Source organism: Tyto alba, unplaced genomic scaffold, assembly GCF_018691265.1.
Source record: "Tyto alba isolate M040663 unplaced genomic scaffold, T.alba_DEE_v4.0 Super-Scaffold_44, whole genome shotgun sequence".
Classification (NCBI taxonomy): domain Eukaryota; kingdom Metazoa; phylum Chordata; class Aves; order Strigiformes; family Tytonidae; genus Tyto; species Tyto alba.
This window is the reverse complement of record NW_024881320.1, coordinates 11,488,205-11,509,955: the sequence shown is the minus strand read 5'-3', so window position 1 is coordinate 11,509,955 and position 21,751 is coordinate 11,488,205. Positions and strand designations below refer to the sequence as shown.

At 45.5% G+C, this 21,751-nt stretch overlaps 1 protein-coding gene across 3 annotated transcripts in view; it reads left to right on the top strand.

Moving 5' to 3' along the window:
* Positions 1-21,751, top strand: part of GGT1 (gamma-glutamyltransferase 1) — a 63,088-nt gene that overhangs the window by 25,618 nt on the left and 15,719 nt on the right. The window contains exon 3 of one of the 3 annotated variants that reach the window (XM_033001426.2): positions 1,753-1,962. In XM_033001426.2, coding sequence (XP_032857317.1) covers positions 1,850-1,962 — 113 coding nt within the window. In that variant the 5' untranslated portion in view covers positions 1,753-1,849. Of the gene's footprint in view, positions 1-1,752; positions 1,963-2,175; positions 2,280-10,382; positions 10,484-21,751 lie in introns of those variants that run through there. The other 2 variants (XM_033001428.2, XM_033001427.2) reach the window with 2 other exon arrangements.

Genomic DNA, 21,751 nt, shown 5'->3' with positions numbered 1-21,751 from the left:
GTGAGTGATCAGAAGCAGATCTCTCAGCGTGTTGGTGAGAGCCCAATGTTGAAGGGGTGTCTCTGGCTGTTCTGTACTGCTCAGCCTGCATCTGGGCACTGGACTGGAGCTACCCCCTGGAGCTAGCATGAGTCTCCCTCCAACTAGTGCCCTGGTCACCAGTGTCACCCACTCCGGACTCTGAAAGAAAAGAGCCACTGAGCCAAACTGACCTACTGCCCTGTTTACACCATTGGTTAATTTGGATCTCACACTGCTGACATCTGATTTATGTTTTCTCTCTCACGTAAGACACCCTGAGGGATTCACCCTGTGGGGTTTGAACTTAGGTGATCCCTAGACCCAATTCAATCTGCAGGGCAGTGCCATGAGCAGACAGACAGGAAAGGGTAGTGCTGCCAGCCTTGATCTTTTCCAGGAGGCTCCAGCGAGGCCTGCCCAGTGCTGCTTCCCTCAGCAAACAGGCTTTTCCTAGGAGTCTTGTGTGTGTCATTAATACCTGGCACCACTGAGCTGCTCAGCACAAAAGCTCTTTTAGGTTTTGCCAGATTCAGGTTTGGTTTGGATAACACCCATGTGTGCCACTTCTGCCTTGTGCACAAAGCTTGCTGCTCGCCTCAGTGCCATCCCACACACACTGTCCCTCATGCAGTGCTACAGATGGAGCCTTTCCAGACGGGCTGTCAGAGCCTGTGATCTTCACCAGATGAATTAACTGTGTTAACTTTTGAAGTAAAGTGAATTTCTAATGTCAAAACAGCAGAGGCCAACGTGCAATCTTCTACCTTCTCCTACTTTTTTTCTCACTGTAAAAAAATGCTTTGGCCTTTTCTGTGCTTACCACAGCAGTTTTGCGTGGCTTAGCCCATGTTTGCCTCATCGCGTCAGTCCACACAGTTCACTTGTAAGGAATTTCATCCACGCCTTAAAGAAATTGAGGAAGATGCGGTTGGGAAGGCTCCAGGGCACAGGTCCTGCCTCAGGAATTGCAGGCAGCAGCTGAAAAGGAAGAAAGCCAGAGGGAAAAGTGAGCTGCTTTAGAAGAGCTTACCTTGTGAAAGATGCTCCTAAGAGCAGTGACCTAAGAGCCTCCCCCCTTTGCACCATCATCCCACAGGGCAAAGGAAAGATGCTGTGGTGCCATTCCCCAGTCCTACTCTGAACCCAGGGGGACCGCTGATAGGGTACCCGGTCCTTGGCATCTCTCCCTACGCTCCCTGGTGTCGGGTGGTATTTATTATCCTGCAGGCTGATGCCCAAGGTGCAGCCTCACAGCGAAATGCAGCAGTCGGTCCCAGGGAAGATTTCCCCCCTCTTTCTGATGCAGTTTGAGCCAAATATAGGGCTATTTTGTGAACAAGGTGTTTGCGTGCCCGAGGTAGTAAGCCTGTGCTTGGTGAGGAATAGCAGGTCATGTCCAGGAGGCAGGGGCATGGTTGCAGGCCACGGTCCTTGCAGAGCCACCCGGCTTTGGTGCAGTACAGGCGACCCTTTGGCTGGGCAGGACAGGGCGGGATGCTGAGGGGATGCAGCAGGGCAATGGCAAGGGGGGCACCCCATGGAGGGGATAGCCCCGTGGGATGCTGCTGCTGGCAGCACATCCCCCATGGCAGCCACCTCCTTCGGACAACTGGTAGACCCCCTTGTCCGAAATGCCACAGATCGCAGGCTGGCCACCTTTGAATTTCCTCCCATCTGTGCCATCTAGTGCCCAGTACAAGAACTGGGACTGACCCAGCCTCTCACCCACAGGGGAACAGCCCGGCTGCTCTGGAGAAGAGGCTCTCCTCTCCCTGGGCCAGGCGCCAAGCCCTGGGCCAGGCAGGGATGTGCTGGGAGGACCCCTGAGATGCCGCACCGCCTGCATGGAAAATCCCACTTAGCTCCAGGTAGGATCGCAGCGCGCAGGTGTGTCTGTGGGGCGGATGGAGCGGGGAGAGTGACTCTGTTCGGAGGCTGGAGGTGAGATGAGGCTGGGTGATATTATGCTGCCAGAGGCTCAGGTAGAGAGAGGAGGGCTTGAAGGTCTCGGGAATCCTGCCTTTGCTTTTCAGGCATTGCATTCCCGTGGCATGCTCTGACGCTGCACACGTGTTTTCAGGGACAAAAATACCGACTTCTGTCAGAACTGGAATTCTCCGACTTGGATAGATTTCAGTGCTATTCCAAGGGGAGCTGCAGTTAGCTTTACTTAAGTGAATGCCCTAGACTGTAAAACACTTTGTTTTAATATAAGCATGAGTTGTTGGGCATAATCTTTGTGTTACACCGTTTCTTAGGTAAGTTCCTTGTACTGTTATTATTTTTTCAAAAAGCTTCTATAGCTGTAGCTTGATTTGCCAGCTTTGATTAACTCTGCCTCTGTCCTCTTTATCCTTTTCAAAGCAATATTTTTTCTCTTTACAGACCCAGTTTCATTTATAAGCTCTAAATAAGAGGGGATGAATCAGGAGCTAACAAATGCCTGCTTCCTTCTTGCTGCATTTTTTTCACAAATCTGTATAAAATATTTAATGGCGGTGAAAAGAACCACTAACTCAAACCCATCAGTATATGTCTATCCTTCATGTTGGTTTATCACAGATAGGCATTTCATATTTTTATATATTGAATGTCATCTGCTCTTATTTGCCCTGTTTCACAGATGTTTTCAAGTTTTCCCCAAGCTCTTTGAAGTTTTCCTGATATCCTTCGCTACCTCCATATGTTATATTCTGCCATTTCATTACTGGGCCACAAGTGAATATATCAAACATGCTGCCTCCAGCATCCATAGGGCACCCCACTCAGCTTTTTTCATGTGAAGTTTTGATCATTTGTTCTTTGCTTGTAATTTGTATTGGGTTAAAAAATATTATTGATCCCTGCTTCCTGGAACTTCTTATTAGCAACTTCAGGAAGTTAGTAGTAAAATTGTTCAAGGAGCAGATGAACGTATTCTTGTTCTCGGGATCACATCCAGGAGTCTCTGAGCTCAGCCTCTCTTTGCATGTGAACTGTATCTGTTGCTTTGCTCCCCATGAAGCTCTGCAGGTTTGCCCCTCCAGGATATATTGCACAGGCACATCATGCTGCTTCTGAAATGTAAATTTTCCTACTAATTTATTTTTTTTCCCTTGGTACTTAAGTAAGCCTGATTGCTTAGGAAGTCTCAGTAGCCTTTTCAAATGTGAAGAGGTAGAATTGCCCCTTAGCATCTGATAGGTAAGTGGCTGTAGTGATAGCTCAGTGGTTTTGGAGCTGGCATGCTCAGAGCTCTCCTGGGGCTGCTATTGATCTTGGCATGTTATTGCTTTTGAAAGGACTGATCTTTGAAACTGGGGCTTCAGGAAGTCATCTAAGGATGTGTTTGCATCCTGCTGAGTACTGAAACTGTGAGGATTTCAGTGGGAAGGAAACTCATCTTGAAACAGATGCAGTGTTTATCTGCTTTCCCTAATTACCACTCTGTCTTCCTGGAGGTGGTATTCTCCAAAGCATCCCGTCTGCAGCAGGAGGCCAGTGCTGGTGTCAAGCCCCCACTTGCCTGAAGCTTAGCTAGCCAAGGCTGTGCTCTGGGAGCTCTGTTTTTGAGGCACCTGAGCTCAGGGCAGGTTTTGCTGTGCTGCCTGCACGGCTGTTTGCACACCTGCAGTTGTTCTCCTGAGACTGAGCGGTGGAGAGGCAGGGTTGGTTCTCCAGTGAGCTCCCGGCTTCTCACAGGTTTGTAAACTCCTTTATTGCTGTCTCTCAGTTCTTTGGGACTCACAGTCTCTAGGACCTCATAGCTTCATACCTTCCCCTATGTAATTCACCCCCAAGTCTGTTGGTGTGCCAGAGTCAGCACAGGCTTTAAAATGTTTGTGTGAGATGGGTGCCAGCAAGAGTCCTCTCTGCAGTTTGTCTCCAGAGGCCCTTAATTAACAGGGAAGCCCAAAATCTCTGTTTTGCATGCAAGGAAATGGAGGATCAGACAGGCAATGTGATTTATTGCAATCATTTAGCTGCAGAAACAGGAGTTAAACCCCTTTTCACTCTCCAAGTCTCAGCACTGTGACCCCAAGGCTATGTGTTTCCCCTTTCCCAGCTGCTGCCCGTGCAGCAGAGTCAGCACGGGTGCCCAGCTGTAACCTGGGGAGATTTGGTGCTGGGGACTTGCTCCCCTGTACTGAGGAAGTGCTTGGCCTTATGTGCATCATCTTCCACTGTGGCACAGCAGTGGCTGTGCCTGGGTATCATGGGGGTCGAAGCCTGGGCAGGGCTGAGCTCATCGCGGTGGCTGGGCCTGGCTCTGGCCAGCCCATCTCGTTAGATCAGTGCAGGGAAGGGGTTGTACAACAGCTGGGCTCCTGGCTCCCCAAACGTGCGTCCCAGCTTTAATTACAGTGACACTGCTGCCTGGGTGTAATTAGCAGTTGAGAAACTCTGAGTGTGATTTTAATAAGCCGAGAGTAATGCAATTTGTCTTTTCTAGAAGAGATGCTTTGCAAACAAAAACTGTAATTAAAAAGCATACACACAGGGCAAACAGCGACTGTGCAGTGGGTGCACTACTGCTGCACATGCAGAGCATCTGGCATGCGGTCTGACCTCACACAGGGGTCCCCCTTTGGGGTAGTCTTCACGATGGGGTTCCTGGGGGACCAACATGTAAAAACTGTAGGATATGGCTCAGTTGTGGGTTTTACAAAAGGCTCTTCCCGGTCTTTGCAGCTCCCCTTTGATATAATGCTGTTCCTTGGTAAGGATGAGTCTCCTGGGTGTCGTCCTCCCCATTGCTTTTCATTCCTGTCACCATTGTGTTTCTGTGCTCTCCCCCACCAGCCCAAATTAGCTCGAGGCTGGTGGGATCTCTGTGGCAGAGGCCAGTGAGGCAGCCAGGGTGGCGTGGGGGGAGGCAGGAAGCCCTTTCAAGAGCAGCCAGCATTTCTGGTAGCCTCAGATCTGAACAGCCTGACCAAGCCCTGGACCTGGCCTCTCTTCCCTGCTCCTTCCTGCTCTCTTAAAAAAAGAACAATTTTTTAAAAAAATCCCTTTTATATAGTCTCCTGTCTCTGCACAGGCCTGGCCTGCCCTGCTGGAGTTCACAGTTGATTTCTGGCCATGGGAACTCTCATGGGGAAGCAGCCCCACTGAGTCCCCAAGGTCTGTTTCCCCCAAAACCCCAGTAGATACCAGAGCTGATCTCACCAACAAATCATCCCACTTCCCCAGTGCTACAAGGCAACTGTGCAGGGGACAAGGAGGGAAACGGAGGCACAACGACTATCTAGAAATGGCTACACCATCTCCCCAGACATCAGAGGGCTGGAGTCAGGGATGTGCACCTGACATCTAGGGGAGGAAGGAGAGTGGGAATATCGCCCCATCCTGCGGGAAGACCCTTTTCCTCCACCTGCAAGGGAAGGTGAGGGACTTTCCCTGGGGAGGCATCTTGCCCCCCTGAAAATGTCCATTTGTGCCTGATGGCACTGGCTGCTGCAGGTCTTGTAATTTAGGGGGTACCTATGTTTGTAGTACCCCTCCTCTTGACCTATGGGAGACACCCTGATCTTTGAGAGTGCAGAGAGAAATGCCAGTGATTTGCCATCTGTTGCTATTTCTGTCTGCCTGTGAGCAGTGATCAGGGGTCCCAGGTTGATAAGGGGGGGTTAAAATCAGCTTGCTCAATCATATCCATTTGTGCTGTGCTGTGCAGTTGTGATTGGCCTGCTGCCTGTTCTGCCAGCTAATCGCAGCCCTGGCACATTGGGAAAACAAAGCCTTCCCCAGAGATCAGATTGAAACATGGTAAAGGGATTGGTGATTTCCACTGGCAGTAGAAGTGGCAGCAGGTGTGGGCTCAGCAAATGGGAAAATGTCCAGCATCTGCCCCATCCCAACACAGAGAGGCTGTGGAACACATGCAGAGAAGCCCATCTGTGTGGGATGGATGGGGAGAGCTGATGGGGCTGAGCTTGTGTGCAGGCTTGGTTGCTGTGTGTCCAGCCTCTGTGGCATGCGTGTTCATCCCAAATCCATGGCAAGCGGGTCTTCCCAGGAGCTGTGCTGGTACAGGTGCTGCCTCTCTGCCTCCAGCCCAGCTGGCCCATTCACTATTTCCAAGATAGGCTGCAAGTGCTTTGAGGCAGAGGCTTGTGATTCTGATATCTCAAAAGCAATGGCCATCTCTGATACCCTTTGCAGCACCAAAATAAACAAGCATAAAGAAGGATGGGCAGGGAGGCAGATAAACCAGACTGCGACTCTTTTCTCCCATCAGGGGCTTTGGGACGTATACTTGAGTCTTGCTCTGATAGCAGGTTGCCTCTCTCAGGTCAGGAGACCTATTGGTGTTTGAGCACTTATCCCTTCCCCAGTCCTATGTTATGCTCTGCCCAGAGGAGGAGATGCTGCGAGCATCAAACCTGCCATTTTCTGTACTCAGATGCAGAGGCCATTCAAGACAGACTCTTGTCTCTGTGGTCTTCTTTCATATGAATGTTGTGACCACCATCCCAGGAAAGCACAGAATCATCCAGTGATTTCAGTGTATACTCTTTGGCTGGTGGAAAATGAACATACTTGACTGCTTTGCTGAAGCATGAGCTGTGGCAGGAGCCTGCCCCATTGTACAATAGTGTCCCTCCCACATTTGGGCTATGGCTCAAGGATGTTTTCACCAACATTAAATCTGTACCATGCATTTTCTTAAGGTCAAAACCGTTGGGTTGCAAATGGCCATGCAGAGATGAACTGTATTACCCAAGTCTTAACTGTACTAACTGTGAGGCTGAAGGAGTAGGGGAGTACTTGGAGTTGCAGGGAGTGACATATTTAGAAAGGAAAATCCATTTATTTCCCAAGGCTGTCATTCTGGGGAGCAAACAGAGAGTGTGAGGTACTGAGAGCCATTGGAATAAAACAGACATAAGTCCAGATTCTCACTTACAGCATGAGCTGTCTGTCATGGTACGTGACCTTCCTGTGTAGTGCTATACGAATTATCTGTACTGCTGCAGAGTGCCCTCCTCAACTGCTCACAGCAGGGAAAAGAGTCCTGGTGTAAATCAGAGCTCTGCGGCCCATGAAACTCTTGTTTCTGGGTGTTCATCCCAGAGATGGGTTTCCCTCTGGAGACTGGTAGAGGTGTAGCCAGAAAGTACATAGTTCCTGCATGCTCGGTGCAAATTAGCACTTTAGATAAAGCCTTCTCAGGGACTCAGTGAAAATGCTTCCCATGCAGCACCTGAGCAGCTGTCAGTGGCTCTTTGCTCCTGCAGCACCCTCAGAGATGGGTTGATTCCCATCACCATGCCAGCTGAGTGGCCCTGCAGTGTGCAGTGGTGGAGACAGGCACCAACAGGCCTTGGGGTACAGGCTGGCAAGTGGGGATCGCAGATCTGGGGATGGCTGCATTGCTGCTTGCCTCTGCTGCTTTGCCCCATCCCTCTCTCAGAGGTTGCAACCCTGACTCTCCTACGGGGCAGGAGCTGTTATGTGGTCCAATTGAAAACTTGCCATAATAAGATAACTCAGGACTGATTCTGGCTTACCAGGATGTGCTGAATTTTATGCTGAGAGGTTTCATTTGTTGCTCTGATAGCAGCAGAGCTGATCCTGCGGCAGAAACTACTGAAAAAGGGACAAGAAGTTGTGAGGCTTCCTGAGAAGCGCAGCTCTCCTGAGGTGAAGTTTGGGCAGGCTGCACTCACAGATCTCTGTGGGGCTGAACTTCAGGTCAGTGTTCATTCATGTCCAGGAATAACTTCTGAGCCTCACGTCTCTGAGTCCCACTGATTCTTAGGCAGATTGGAAAAAAAATTTGTGGAGATCTGTATAGTGGACCTTGGGTCTTCCTGGGAAAAGTCCTTGTTCCTCTGGTTTTAGGGCCCTCTTGCTTTAGTTAGACTTTAACAGCAATTAGTGACCCAACAACTTTCTATAGTAATCTGCAAGTTTTCCATTAAGTGTCAAACACTTTGAACTTCTTCCAGACCCTTCTGCTGCAATCTAATCTGCTGTCATTTTTCACGAGGAGATGAAGCTACCTTCATGTTTTATTCATTTCCTGTTTACAGTGGTGGAGAAACCAAAGCCATGAGAAACAGCAAAAACAACAGCCCACGGAGCTCAAGGCCCTGTGCAGTTAGATCACTGTCAGCCTCTGCACTTGTCACTTCCAGCTGTGTCTGGATTTTCTGTATATATCGGACACACGACAGCGAAGAGCGGTGATGTCTAGTAACATGCTTAAAGGAATCTTGAGGGAAGATGCCATATTCCAGCCCAGGCACTGACCTGCTCTGAAGCCTTGGGCAAGATTGTTTCTGTTGGCCTGTCTCTAAATGAGGATATGAATTCTTTTCTCATGTTGGCCTGTAAGGCTCCTTGGCCCTGTTAGTAGCTTAACAATGCTGTCAATCAGTAAAAATCTTGTTGGTGATGATGATAAGAATTTGGTAATCTGGGCAGGTTGTGGAGTTTGGGGATCTTGCTGTTGGTATAGCAAGTATTGGAGGCTGTTATTTGGTAAGCAGCTTTACACAAACTCCCCCTGTGTGTCTCCCTCTCTTACCATGAGTATCAGTGAAGAAATAGGGGAAGGGACCTATCATGACTCCGTTCTTCCTCTTTGTGTTTACAATTTGGTTAGAGTTTTCTCTGCCCCCCACCTAGGGTATGTAGGCTGTCTCCAAACTATCCAGTAAAAGACATGCTGCACCTTGAGCAAATGGGGAGCTTTCCTTGGCATGGACAGGGTCTGCTGCAGTTGTGGCTGTACTGAAAAATGCCTGCCAGGGATGCAGATTTCTTCTTTGGATAAGGATATCAGAACAATTTAATGTTAATTGTTTCTGTTTTGAGCCCAACAGCTCCAAAGCCAGGCCCCCTCCAAAGCAACAGAACAAGATGCAGTAGTTTACTGAGATCATGTTTATGTAATTTGCAGGGGAGTGCAAATATAGTGAGCAAATTTTACATATGTAAGAGAAAGCTAGTTTGTCTAGATCTGAAAAAAAAAACCTCTTATGCAGCTTTCCTAGCAGTTAGAAGGGGTTCTAATTCAGATATGTATCTGCTTTTGGGTCCCTTGACACTATCAAAGCAGGCCCATTCCTTAAGGTAAATGAGATCTGGACCATGATTTGTTGTACGGGAACACTCCTTACAGTGTTTTAAATAACTCCCTTAGGTAGGCTGGCACATTGTTGCTTGAAGGGGATAGGGGAGATCTCTGGCTGAAAAATAACCTGGGAAGGGGAAAAAAGTAAGATTGTTCTCCAGTCCAGTTCACTATGCATTGCACAAGCAGCTCTGCTTGCAAGAGTCATTCCCACATCTCCCTTCCCCACCCAAATCTAAGAACTAGCCATGGAGGTTCCTGTTGGTGCGGGATTTTGATGCTATGAGTTAGTGGAATTTATTTGGCTGCTGTTGCATGATCCTGCAGATCTTGGTGCCATTGCTGGTGGGTGACAGTAACTCTGAGTTCTTCTTTGTGAAAGCTTTGGTTGCCTCCTGCCTTTTCTAGTTGCCTCAGCTGTGAAGACACACATGTCTTTTGTTAGACTTGGTATCTCATTTACACAGCTATTCCAGAGAGACTTGATCAATAATTTATAAGCTCTGGATCTGTCAAAACTTGTCATAATGCATGACATGATTTTCATGGTCAAACAAACCCTTCAGTGAAAGATCAACAAACTGTACTGAAGGAAGTTGAGAATGAATTATTTTCCCTTTGGAGAGCAATGGTACATCCTTGAGAGATTTCCTCTCCATTCACAGGCTACAAGACTTCCTCTGATGGAGAAGGGCAGGATGTGCCTCTCAAGAGCTTCCCAGGTCAGTCTCCAAGGCACCACCTTTTATGGGATGCACGTTCCTTCTCCTCCACAGAGCTCCCAGCCCCTATGGCCGTGGAGCTGGGCAGTGCTCCAGAATCAGCTAACTTCGAGGAGTGCAGGAATGGGATTTTTCCCTAACAGGGTGGGTATGGGGGCAGCAGTGCTCTAATGCAGAGGATGTCCTTGCTGGTAGGGCATGTGCCACGGGCAAAACCAGCAACTGGCAGAGTATTGTTTGGTGCATGAAGAAAAGGAAAGAACGGATTCACTCCTGGGACTATGCAACATCAAAGTATTGTCTCCATTCAAGTCTGATCTTTCCTTGCTCTCCACCCTCTACGCTGTTCCCTTTACCGTGAGAAAGTATGGCACGGAAAGTGTCTGACCACTCTGTTCTCAGCTTGCCCTCTGAGCCAGCAATTCTTCAGGGACAGGGCGGGGGAAGGGTGGCATGCTCATAGATAAGACTTCATTACATCACCCTCCTCTTCTGATCACTCCTGTACATAAAGTCTTGCTGCCACTCAGAGATGTGTGACTGGTCTTGCTTTTGAAATCCCTGCTTCTGGGAACCCTTGTGGAACAAGGGGCAAGAGAACAAGGCAGAAGATCCTTCTTTTGGTGTCAGCAGCTGAAGGCGAACTGTATCCAGGGAGAACAGAGCTTTTAAAGTAGTGAGTAAACAGCATGATTTTATCTTCTCTCCATACTCTGATTGGATTGGGGTGTGAAGTAGAGAAGTTGCTTCTTTCCTTTTATTATGTACCTTTCCAGCTCATTAATCATACTTTATTTAAGTGTACTGTTGTTTCACAAGCCTTCAGGCTCAGGTTTGAAGAGCAAGTGTTTCTCTTTTATAGGGATTGCCTGGTCTTGATCTACTGTGTTGACTTTGGATTCCCTCAGTTAACAAAGACCAGGTCACAGGCAGCAGAGTGTCTGTCCAGGCAATCTTAATAGCCACTGATTCACCCTTTAGGGGAGCTACTTAACATGGTAGCTTGATAGGGTCAGTGGTACATGAATGGATGGTTTCAAGAGGAATTGTTTTTTTTGACAGAGGCTGAGATTAGAGAAAGGAGCTGGGAGTCTAGTGACCTGGGATCAGGTTACTGCGCAAGATATTTTACCTCTGCATGGTCCATCCAACCCTTTGAAGGTGCCCTATCTACCAACCAACTTGATGTTGGTCTTTGCTCCTTATTGGGTTGAAAAGGTCTATGGAAAGGTTGGTATGTAGGGTTATAAGGCTGAGTCACAATTTAACCCTGGTTTTGCATGTAGTGTGAGTGACATGGCGTGCTGGTAAGAGAAGTGCTGCTTTAACAATCTGACAGAAGAAAGACTTTCAAAACTACTAGAGAGGTCAGAGCTATGCAAACACTGAAAGGCAGATTTCATGGGGTCCTAAAGTTGAGAAAATCTTACTTAACTCAGTGTCCTGATAGCAAGTAGTCCTCTTCAGAGAAATCTAGGTCTAAGTAGTGGGCTAAAATCCATAGATCTTGCATACCTCTTCTTTCTACATCATTCTGTGCTTCTGAGCGGTAACCTGGAAAATGCAGACCCTGTTGGGATGGGAGGTCAAGCACTGACAGGTTTGTTACCTAGCAGTAAAGGGGAAGGCCAGGAGGCAGGTGCAGAGCCAGAAAAGCTGCAGGGACTGTGGGATGATGCTGGGGGTGTCTTCCAGAAGCAGAGTGGAAGGGCAGTGCTGTGGAAGAGAGCAAAGCTCCCAATGCACAACAGGGAGAGCACTCAGCAAAGCAAATGTCAAGGGATTAGTCGTTTATGCGGAAACTGGCCTGTGAAGCAGAAAGAAATGTCCTTAAATAAACCAAGCAGACCACATTTAATTCTTTGTAAATAAATTTCTGTTGCAAGGAACTGTCAAGGGCAACTGCATTTCTGTGAGAAGGAACAGATTCAGCCCAGGAAAATTAATATTTAGACACATGAAGGACCAGAACAGCACTCAGGAGAGTGTGCTCATTACCTGAACAAAAACAATGGCCCGCTCCTACATGTGCATGGAAAACAAAGACCTGCTCCTGCTCTTGGCTGTTTCTTCTGCTGTGGTATCTCCACCTCCTGCTGATTATTACTATAGCTGAATCCAACAGGTCTGGTTACCTCTCTAGTGGAAGAGGTACAACATCCCTCACTGAAAATCCACTCAGTCCCCATATAGCTCTTTTGTTTGTGCTGAAGCCTTTCTAACACGACAAAGGTGGGCTATCCAGGACCAGGACTCTTCTCTCTAATCCAACAAAAGGTCTCAGTCTTGGGCTGCGTTTCCTGATCCAGCTGTCCAAAACAAGCAGGAGTCAGTCCATGGCTACTCCAGGAGAGGCAAAGTTATTCAAACCAGCTCCACTGCAATTAAGACACTCATCTATCTGTAGAGTCTTGATTTAGCAAAAGCAGGTGAATTTAAGCAGGTAGCTACAATTTTTTTTCTGTTGGAAACTGTCTTTTCCAAGTTCTGCTGAAGTCTGTGGAAACCTGTTCAGTGACTGAAATCTCAAGTTCATTTATTATTTTGGAATCTAGGTTTTTTGTTTGGTTGGTTGGTTTTTTTTCAACCCCCTACCCCCCATCTAGATGCTCTGCAGTCTATAAAATAAATAATTATCTGCTCTGGCAATAACATTAAATAAACTGTTCTGCAGAGCACCAGGAAAGTTCAAACTTATCTGTGATCTGAGAGCTTCAACGTGCATGTGAAGGATAGGTCCAGCTGCAGCAGTCAGGTTAAACTGAAGAAAGCCTCTAGCCTTGAGAGTAGGCATCATGTGTTTTTTTTTCTCCTTTAGTTTCCCTCTTTCCTACTCTTTAGTCTTCTTTGTCCTCCTGTTTTTCCCTTCCACCAATTTAGGTTTCCTTCTTCCCCTCATGTTATTCCCTTTTCTTCCACCCTCTCTTCTTTCAGTAGCCGTCTTCCCTCTTTTATTCCAAGATGGTGAGGTTGAGGGGAAGCTGTGTGAGACTGTGTTACTGAGCTGATTGCTGGCTGCTGCAGGGAAAGAGGGGTCTGTTAGCTGCAAGAACACAGTCCCTTTGGTGGCCTGGCAGAAAGGCTTTGCAAATATGAAAGGGCTTCATAAAGCTGATAAATAAATGGTACAGATTGGTGTAGGTTTTGGAAACTGTGGAGCTTGACATAAAATTTATGAGTAAAGACTGAGTCTAGGCAGCAGAAAAATAATAAATTAAGGAAAAGGGATAGACAAAGACAGACCTTGAACAGAGGACAGTCACCCTTTTCTGGAAGGGGGGAGGAGTGAAAGGTTTGCATTTATTGTCAGATAGGACTTGAAATGAGATAAGGTTTAATGAATCGGTCCTTGTTACTGTCATTATGCTCACTTTGTTATACTGAGTTATAGAAAGTAATTTGAACAGAAAACAGGAAATAAGGGTTAACATCCTTTATTATCAAAATCAAGAAAGTGCTCTTATAAAACAGAATACCACTAGTAAGGTGTTACTTCTTTCATGCATACATCCTCTTTATCTGGCTGAACAAGGTAATACAAGACATAGAAATAGCCTTTCTAGGAAAGCTCAGGAGATAGCTTTTTGTGCTGACGCTTCTTATAACCTCAGCTATAAAATCTACATATCGGTATACCTGTCTTAATCCATTCGAGTATCTTATACCACTCTATAATCATCATCTCCTTTAGAGTTCTCTCTCTTCTACATCTGTAGTATCATTAGGATTATAATCATTTTATAAGAATCAGAATCCATTGGGATCATAACAATTAACATATCATAACAATCACAACAAATGGCATGAATCCTTCATGTCAGAAAAGTACAACCTCAAAAGGCTTTATCAATACTTTTCCTCTTTGAACACAACCCAGTGTTTTTTGTCAAAGGTAAATTGCTGTTCCTTGTGCACAGCAATCAGCAATGCCTCCAACCACCAAGGAGCCTCATCACCTGCCACACCGCAACGCTGTCCCAGTAACACTGCTTCAGCTATGTGCTGGGTTTGCCTGGGATAGAGTTAGTTTTCTTCATAGTAGCTAGTATGGGACTATGTTTTGGATTTGTGCTGGAAACAGTGTTGATAACATAGGGATGTTTTAGCTACTGCTGAACAGTGCTCACAGTGTCAAGGCCTTTTCTGCTTCCCACCCCACCAACAAGGGGGGCTGGGGGTGCACAAGAATCTGGGAGGGAACACAGCTGGGACAGCTGACCCCAGCTGCCCAAAGAGATATTCCACACCATATGATGTCATGTCCAGAATATAAAGCTGGGGGAAGAAGAAGGAAGGGGAGGACATTCCGAGTGATGGCATCTGTTTTCCCTAGTCACCGTTATGCGTGATGGAGCTCTGGTGTCATGGAGATAGCAGAATACCTGCCTGCCGATGGGAAGGGGTGAACGAACTGTTTGCTTTGCTTGCATGTATGGCTTTTGCTTTACCTACTAAACTGTCCTTATCTCAGCCCACAAGTTTTCTCACTTTTACAGTTCCGATTCTCTCCCCCACTGCACTGGGGGGAGTGAGCGAATGGCTGTGTGGGGCTCAGTTGCCAGATGGGGTTCAACCACGACAAGCTACCTGTGTGGGTAGAAGAATATAACCAGAACCGGGCTGGAAAAAAAGGGTTAATAAATCTCCCCATTTACCAGTTATCTTTCCTTTCATTTACCTTTGCCCCAGGGAGGAGTGTGCACCTGTGGATGATCATAGGAAACCAGACTTCATAAAATAAGAGCATGTGGGTTTAGTGGGTTCCTCCTCTTTGAGCAGGTGTGTTATAGTGGAAGCAACTCTCACTGGAGGGGAAGGAGGTGCTTTGGCAGAGGACAAACATCTTCTTACTTAGTTTCACCTCTGAAAGTCAGCTGTTGTGTTCCTGCTCTTAGTCATTTGACCTGTTGCATGCTGGGCAACTTTTCCAGTTCCTGAAGTACCTTTTTTCTCAAGAGGCTCACCTAGCAACTTGTTTTCCAGGGCTTTTTTAGCAGTGATCTTTTTTGCGTCAGTGTTTTTTTTATGTGGTGTTTAGCTTAAACTAGAACAACCTTCTACTCGTGCAGGGAGGAGTGGAGCAAGGGGTCAGGAAGGAAACTCTTATTTAGTGGGTAGAAGTCTCACATGCTTATTTCCATCTCTATGTTACTGGGCACTCAAGATACTATTTGATGTTTACCTTCAGGTACTCTTGGATTGCAACATTGCTCTGTTAGAGAGGATAAACTTCCTCATGGAAAAAATAGCTAAACTGCGAACTGAGGACATCTTGTAACAGCTTCTATGTCAATAATGCATTAGTTAAAACATCAGAAAATGGAGACCTTGGATTGCATGTTCTGCCATAAAAAGGACGAGTCTGAACAGTAGATGTGATTGCATGATCTGTGTTGTGTGAGTCGTTGCTGGTGTTGATTCATAAAATTCCTATGGAAAAAATCAATAGGAGGTGGAGGGAGAAGCAAAAAGAAAAACTACCCAGAAGTGCCTTCAGGTTGCCTGATGCTTTTCAGTATCTGCAAGTTCTGTTACACAAGCTGTGAAGGTGTTGGTTCATACACTGATGAATGTACTCCTTTAGAAGAAGGAACAAATGGAGAATTCACTGTTACTCATGCTTCAACGTAATAGTGCATGCTAAATTTTGGAGAACGTTAAAGATGACCATGCCATGAGCGTCACAAATGGAAAGAGGTGGCAAGCCCTCCAAGACGTAGTTTTTTCTTTCTTTGTAAGGGGTTGATGTGTTGAGCTTAACAAGGCAGCAATGCACCTGCTTTAAACATCGTATTACTGTTTGAGGTGTGGCTTTGCTGCTTGAAACATACAAGGCTGAGTTATAACAGGGCTGTCTATTATATTAATGCCTAGACAGACATACTTATGTACAACTGAAATGAGGTAGTTGTGCATAGCACAACCTGTACATAGCAAGCTAGTCACCTATCAGAACCAAAACCACTATCTTACGGTTTCACAACTTTCATTGACCCCATCCTCAACTCTACTTGTGCATAAGTTAAAGAGTAACTTGCTGAGGAGCATCCAACTTGTTCCAGCTCTGTGCTGGTAAGAACATGCCATAGATGAGACTGCATTGCCCTTGAAGAAGGACATACAGATTTGCTTAATTTTGGTGGCTCACTATTGTAAAACTTGCCTTTTAGCAGTTGGGGCAAAAAGTAACAGTTGGGTAATTATGATTTAGAACAGGGGTTTCTTTCAGCTGTCAGCCTTTCCATATCACCTTGCACCTTCTGAGACAAATGTGGTGACAGGGAGACACTCTTCTGACCTAGACTTACTTCAGGGACATAGTTTTATAGTTCTGAAGTTGCTACTAAGCATAAAACCTGGTACCATCACACCTACGAGGTTAGTAAATTAAGAAAAGGATTCATTTCAGTAGACTGAACCTTAAATTTCCCCTATAAAATATTAATTGTTTAATATTAAAGGTGTGACAGACTGAAAGTACAGTGTAGCTTGTTTGATGCAGAGAGCAGATACCTTTCCACACTGTCTGTTTTTTCAGAGGATAGTTGTTTTGGAACAACTCCTGTCATAATCTTTTCTGTGGAGCATCATGGGTCTTCCATCAATAAATTAGCTACAGTGAGAGCGGTATTTGTTACTAACTGGATATAGCCTGGAATCTGCAGGTATACTTCAGGCTGGCCAGTAGAAACAGATGATACATCAAATCCTTTTGAGCCTGCAGAATATTTTCTGTGCCAGTACCTAATTTCCAGAAAGCTTCCATGTTTGTTCAAGATAGCAATATAACTGAAGGGACTTGCCCTTTAGCTGCAATTCCTTGAAAGGGGTATTTGAAAGTTTTCTTTGAAAGATGGGCGCATACTAAATTCCTTCCAAATATCTCAAGACTGGAATGGTCATGTTTTATAATACTGATTTTACCAAATGTAAATGTTAAAGAGAACTTCGTTGTGTTGTTATTACAGCAAAGATGTATTTTTAAGCAGAGGAAATATGGCTCATGTTCTCAAAAACCACTCTTGGAGCTAGGCCAAACTTTGTTAATGAGTCATTGTACTATAGCATCCTCTGAATTAACTAAAGATCCAGTGTATCAAAGGTTGGAGTGGGGCAGAGGGACTGGACAGGTTTGGTATTGAGATATTAACTACTTGACTGATCCTGGTAGGTCAAAAGATAGCATCTCACAGTGCTGACTGGCATCCAGGCAGACTTTGCTTCATCCTGCATTTGCCGGACAGCCTTGTAGCTAAAAATCAGATTAGGACATATGGGCTTGAATCCTTGCTGCACCCAAGTTTCAGGCAAGCTGTGATTTATCTGTGCTGCATTCTGGCTGGGCATTCAGCTCTTGTGTTGTTCAAATCTGGGTCTGAGGTTTCTAGCAAGCCATGGACAGCAGCAGTGGCATAAGCTTTAGTAGCTGAGTCCCTAGGGTCCAAAGACAGTTCATGCAGCTCATTACCCTGAGTCTGGGTTGCTACTGGGGTTTATGCTACACTGTTCAGCAGCAGGTGAACTGCAGCTTTTGAGCTGCAGCTGTGCTTCTAGACTTAGCACAAGCAAACATGTAGAATTGTTGCTTAAAACAGAGCATTTTAGTAATGGATTTCTTCATCCCCACCTTCCTGCTCTGGCATCTTTCCTGTCAGAGGGTACTGCTATGGGAGCAGGGGTGGCAGAACAGGCATTGCATCTTCTCAATGCAGCTGGTGTCTTAATCCAAACTAAACCATTTTAAGGTGGTGTGTAGCCATGACTGCTGAAGAATAGATATGCAAGCTGATCAGGTGCCCATGCTTTGCAGACAGTTGCTCACACTTGGCAGAGAGGTTATTCCCACCAAATATAAACACAGCTAAATCTGACAGGGTGTCTGGGTTTAAGCTGCAAGGTACAGACACACCTAAAATCCAGTCTCTTTTTGACCCACAAGGACGCCAGTTAGTTAGGCAAAAGGTGTGTGAGGGTACACGACCACGTTGGGATGGGAGCACTTCTACTAAAGATGACTACGTGTTTGCTCAGTTGTTTAATCAGAATTTAAGAGCTAGCAATAAGTTGTGGGAAAACTCACATTTGCACCACGTAATAACCAAATCCAATAGAATGATTCTGCTGGTGATACGTAACCTTGTGGATGCTAAAATATGCGGTTTAGAAGGTGTGGGTTCTTGATTCTTCACCTAGTCAATGATTACTTATGCATTCCTCTGGTACTGTGAATTCAAATATAATGAGTTTCAATGGGTTAATCTTCGTGAACAGAGCAGTACAAATATCAAATAGTATGGTATGTTTTGGAGAACTTTTAAGGGAAGATAAGTGGTTACTGCTACAAGGATATATTCTCCCTAGGAAGTGGGTCACTTCTTGAGAAAGGATATTCAGAGGATATCAGTACATAAAAATCAATGCGGAAGGGCAGGACGGAGTTGCAAATACTCTCAAGAGGTAAGGGGGAATTAGAAATTACCTTCATTAAGCCATTTGCCTTGGCCTGGAAGTGCTGTGTGGGATTTCTTATTCAACAGAACATGAGACAATGTGGCTTTTTTTAATATATCACATTAAAGCTTGTCAGAAGAGAATGATAGGACCTGACTAACCAGTCTCAATATGCTCAGGTCTAATAAACAGCTTCTAGTTTAATGGCAGAAGAGCACCTGAAAATATCTTTTGCGACACTTGGGATAATAGAACTATTTTAATGAAGCATTTTGATTTTAAATTAGGAGTGAATGTAACAGTGATGTTCTGAATGAGTTTATAAAACTTTATTTAATAACTTACATTTTTGAGATTGAGTTTTCCAGTTCTGGATTTCTTGGGGGTCCCCAGCTAGAATACACTGTGAAAACCATTCTGCATTTACTCTGCCCTTCTGCCTTTTTTCACTTCGCAGTTTATGCTGAAGTGACTTAAGATAAAAAATGTTGGATCTGATGTTAAAATTTCTGAAGGAAAACATGAAAGTTGCTTTAAGAGGAAATTATTGTCTCTTTCTTAGTGAACTCAGAGTTTACATTGGACAGAATACTACATGCCATTAGGCTTCAGAAAACCTGATGCCTGTGGAGGAGTTGCAAATCTTGATTAAAATAGCTCTCTTTGTGAACAGCACACCTGAAAACCAGCTGGAGCAGCCTGCTTGATTCAGGGACTTTCTGCTCTATTGTCTCTGGCTTGACATCACAGCAATAAGTAGGGACCACTGCTCTGCGCTGAGGCACATCTCCTTAAAATTTATCTGTATGCACATGGGCCCTCAGTGACGGGCTTAACAAAGAGGGTGCTAAAGGCCTTTAACCTGCATCTGAGGGGAGGGAGGCAGCAAGTCACAGAGGACACAGGCCAGTTGGACAGGGACCAACAGGGAGGTTCTAGCTATGAGGAAGGCTTTTAACTGAATTGAATGGAGTTACTGTGTTTCTCCAGGGACTGCTCTCTCCCCCTGCTTCAGGCAGGACCACCAGTGCCTAGATCTGAATTTGGAAGCCTCTCTGGGCTTCTTCGTGGCTTGACTGAACTCTGCTTTAGTTCCCTTATCACTGGTAGAGATGAAGATTGCGTAAGTCTTCAACTTAGATATCTTGTGATGGATAAGTATGAGAACTTCAGAGTTTTAAGTTCCAGCTTAATACCAGAACATACCTCCTCTCTCATTGTGTGGCCTAGAATTGACTAGACTTAAAATATCTGCTTGTTTTGAATGCCAGATACTTCAATATTTGAGACACAGTTTTCTATAGAAATCTGTGTAAGACTTGAATTGGGAATGATTTTCTTAGATGCAAGAGGTTGTTGTAAATAACTTATTTAAATTCTCTAGAAGGCATTGTGTGGACAAGGTAGAAATAGTTCTAGAAAAAATGCCTGCTAAGCACCATGAAAATCAGTACCTGATAGGACATTCTGTCTGCCTGTGTGTTTGGTAGCAGAACCAGAGTTGTGATCAGAGGCATCCTGGTGACTGCTACTATAAATCATAGTAAAAGGCCTGAAGGGAAAAAATATTTAGCACATAAACTCATAGAGTCTCAAATGTCTTAAGTTCATGTCTTACTGCAATAACTGCAGGGCAAGACTGCATGGGGAGGCTTATATGGGACAAGACCTTTGTGTGTGAGTATAGGACAGAAGGCACAGGGAAACAAACCCTTTTCTTTTGGGACTCTTCTCCAAAGGAGAGTGCTCAGAAAGTTTATGTCTTTCAACAATGCCACAGAACAGCAAGTGTAAAGGTATTACCTACGAAGTTTTCTGGCATTTGGGCTAACACAAACCTATTAGTGGGTAGAAACATTGCATCTGAGCCATTCTAGTTCGGTCCAAGCATATGTACAGCTTGCACCAGCTCACCCATTGCTGCTTTGAGACTATTTGTGGTGAGATGCAAAGACCCCATTGCAATTGGAGAGTTCTAACTTGGTAGGCAGGAAGCAGGTTTGATGTTACAACTACACTTGTAATCTTTACACAGTCCTTGTTGTGTAAGGTTTTTATCCCCTGGCCTTTGGGTAATTATGGCATATATTAGCCTGCCAGAACCTAAGAACTGTAGATTGTGTAATGAGGAGTGGTTTATGGGGAATGGGCAACCTAAGATTTGGATATGGCATGTGAAAAGGCATAACATGCCCTAGAAGGCATAACAACCAGGTTTAGGAGTAAAGGGGCAAAGGCCCTACATAGTTAGCCAGAGTCATACTAAAACTTGCAGAACTTCTAGAAAACAGGTATACAAAACAAGTATAAAATTGATAACCTGTAACAGCAAACAAATCTTGCAAACTTTTCTCCCTTTGGAAGTGGAAGAAACAGCTGAACTCACCAGAAATAGCCATGGACAGTCCCAATGTAATTTCTGTATTGGTTTTGTCCTAATTTTCTTCAGTGCAAGCTCTCTTGGAGCAGATAACCCCAGGTAATTAGATGCTCAGAGGCCAGTGACCTTGGATAATCTTGCAGATGAAAGCAGAGGTTGCTGGCCATTGTCCTTACTGACATCTAAGGGAATGCATGGTAAGTACAGTTATACCTGAGAATTTAAATTGCCTTCTAGCTAACTGGGTGTGTGCACAGACTCCTAGTGCAAGGACTTCCCACAGATGAAGGAATAATTTGCTTGTTTCATTACACTACCTCTCAGTGAGCTCCCAGTGAGGAGGAAAGCAAGGTGATAGTGGTGTGGGGAACCAGCACCAGCTTGGTAGTTGACATAGACCCCCCCATCAGCCATTACCACATGGATGGATATAACTCCTTTTTCACCTCTGAATATGGCCTGGCCCCCTGGCAGGATGCTGGGAACAGCCCTTGGGAATAAGTAGCCTGTCCTGTCAAACAGTACCTACACCTGTAGCAAGAGAGGATGTCAGTGATCGATTCTGCATACCCAATCCTGAAGTATGGTGTCAGTGCACGTAGCTGTCTTACAGTCTTATATACACTTTAGAGTTGGCTCCGCCTGTGTAACCGGTTGTAGACACTTTCATTAGGATGTCACATAATGCTGGATCAGTAACGGGACATCTGTGTGAACAGCCCTTGGGCCTCTGCTACCAATCTGGCTCTGCTCCTCTGAGTCCTCTGTTGGCTTATACTCCTGGGCCCCTGTGGCAATCTTGCAGCTGTTCACTTTACATTCACTCTCAGTCAGAAGTCCCTGACTTAGAGTGACAGTAGAGTGTGAAAACATTATCTGAACTGTTTGTTATTAATTATTTAAATATGACAATGTTATTGATATAAAGTTTGAGCTTTATCAGAAGAGCATAGCCTGTGTCTTGTGACAAGATTCAAGATGCCCAATCTATCCCTGCGTAACATGTGCTGCCCGAGGAAAGTAGGGACAGACGTCTTGAAGCTAATGGCCAAGTATTGGCTACTGGGCTGGGGGCAGGAGTACGAGGAACTCTTAGGAGTGGGTGCTGAGGTA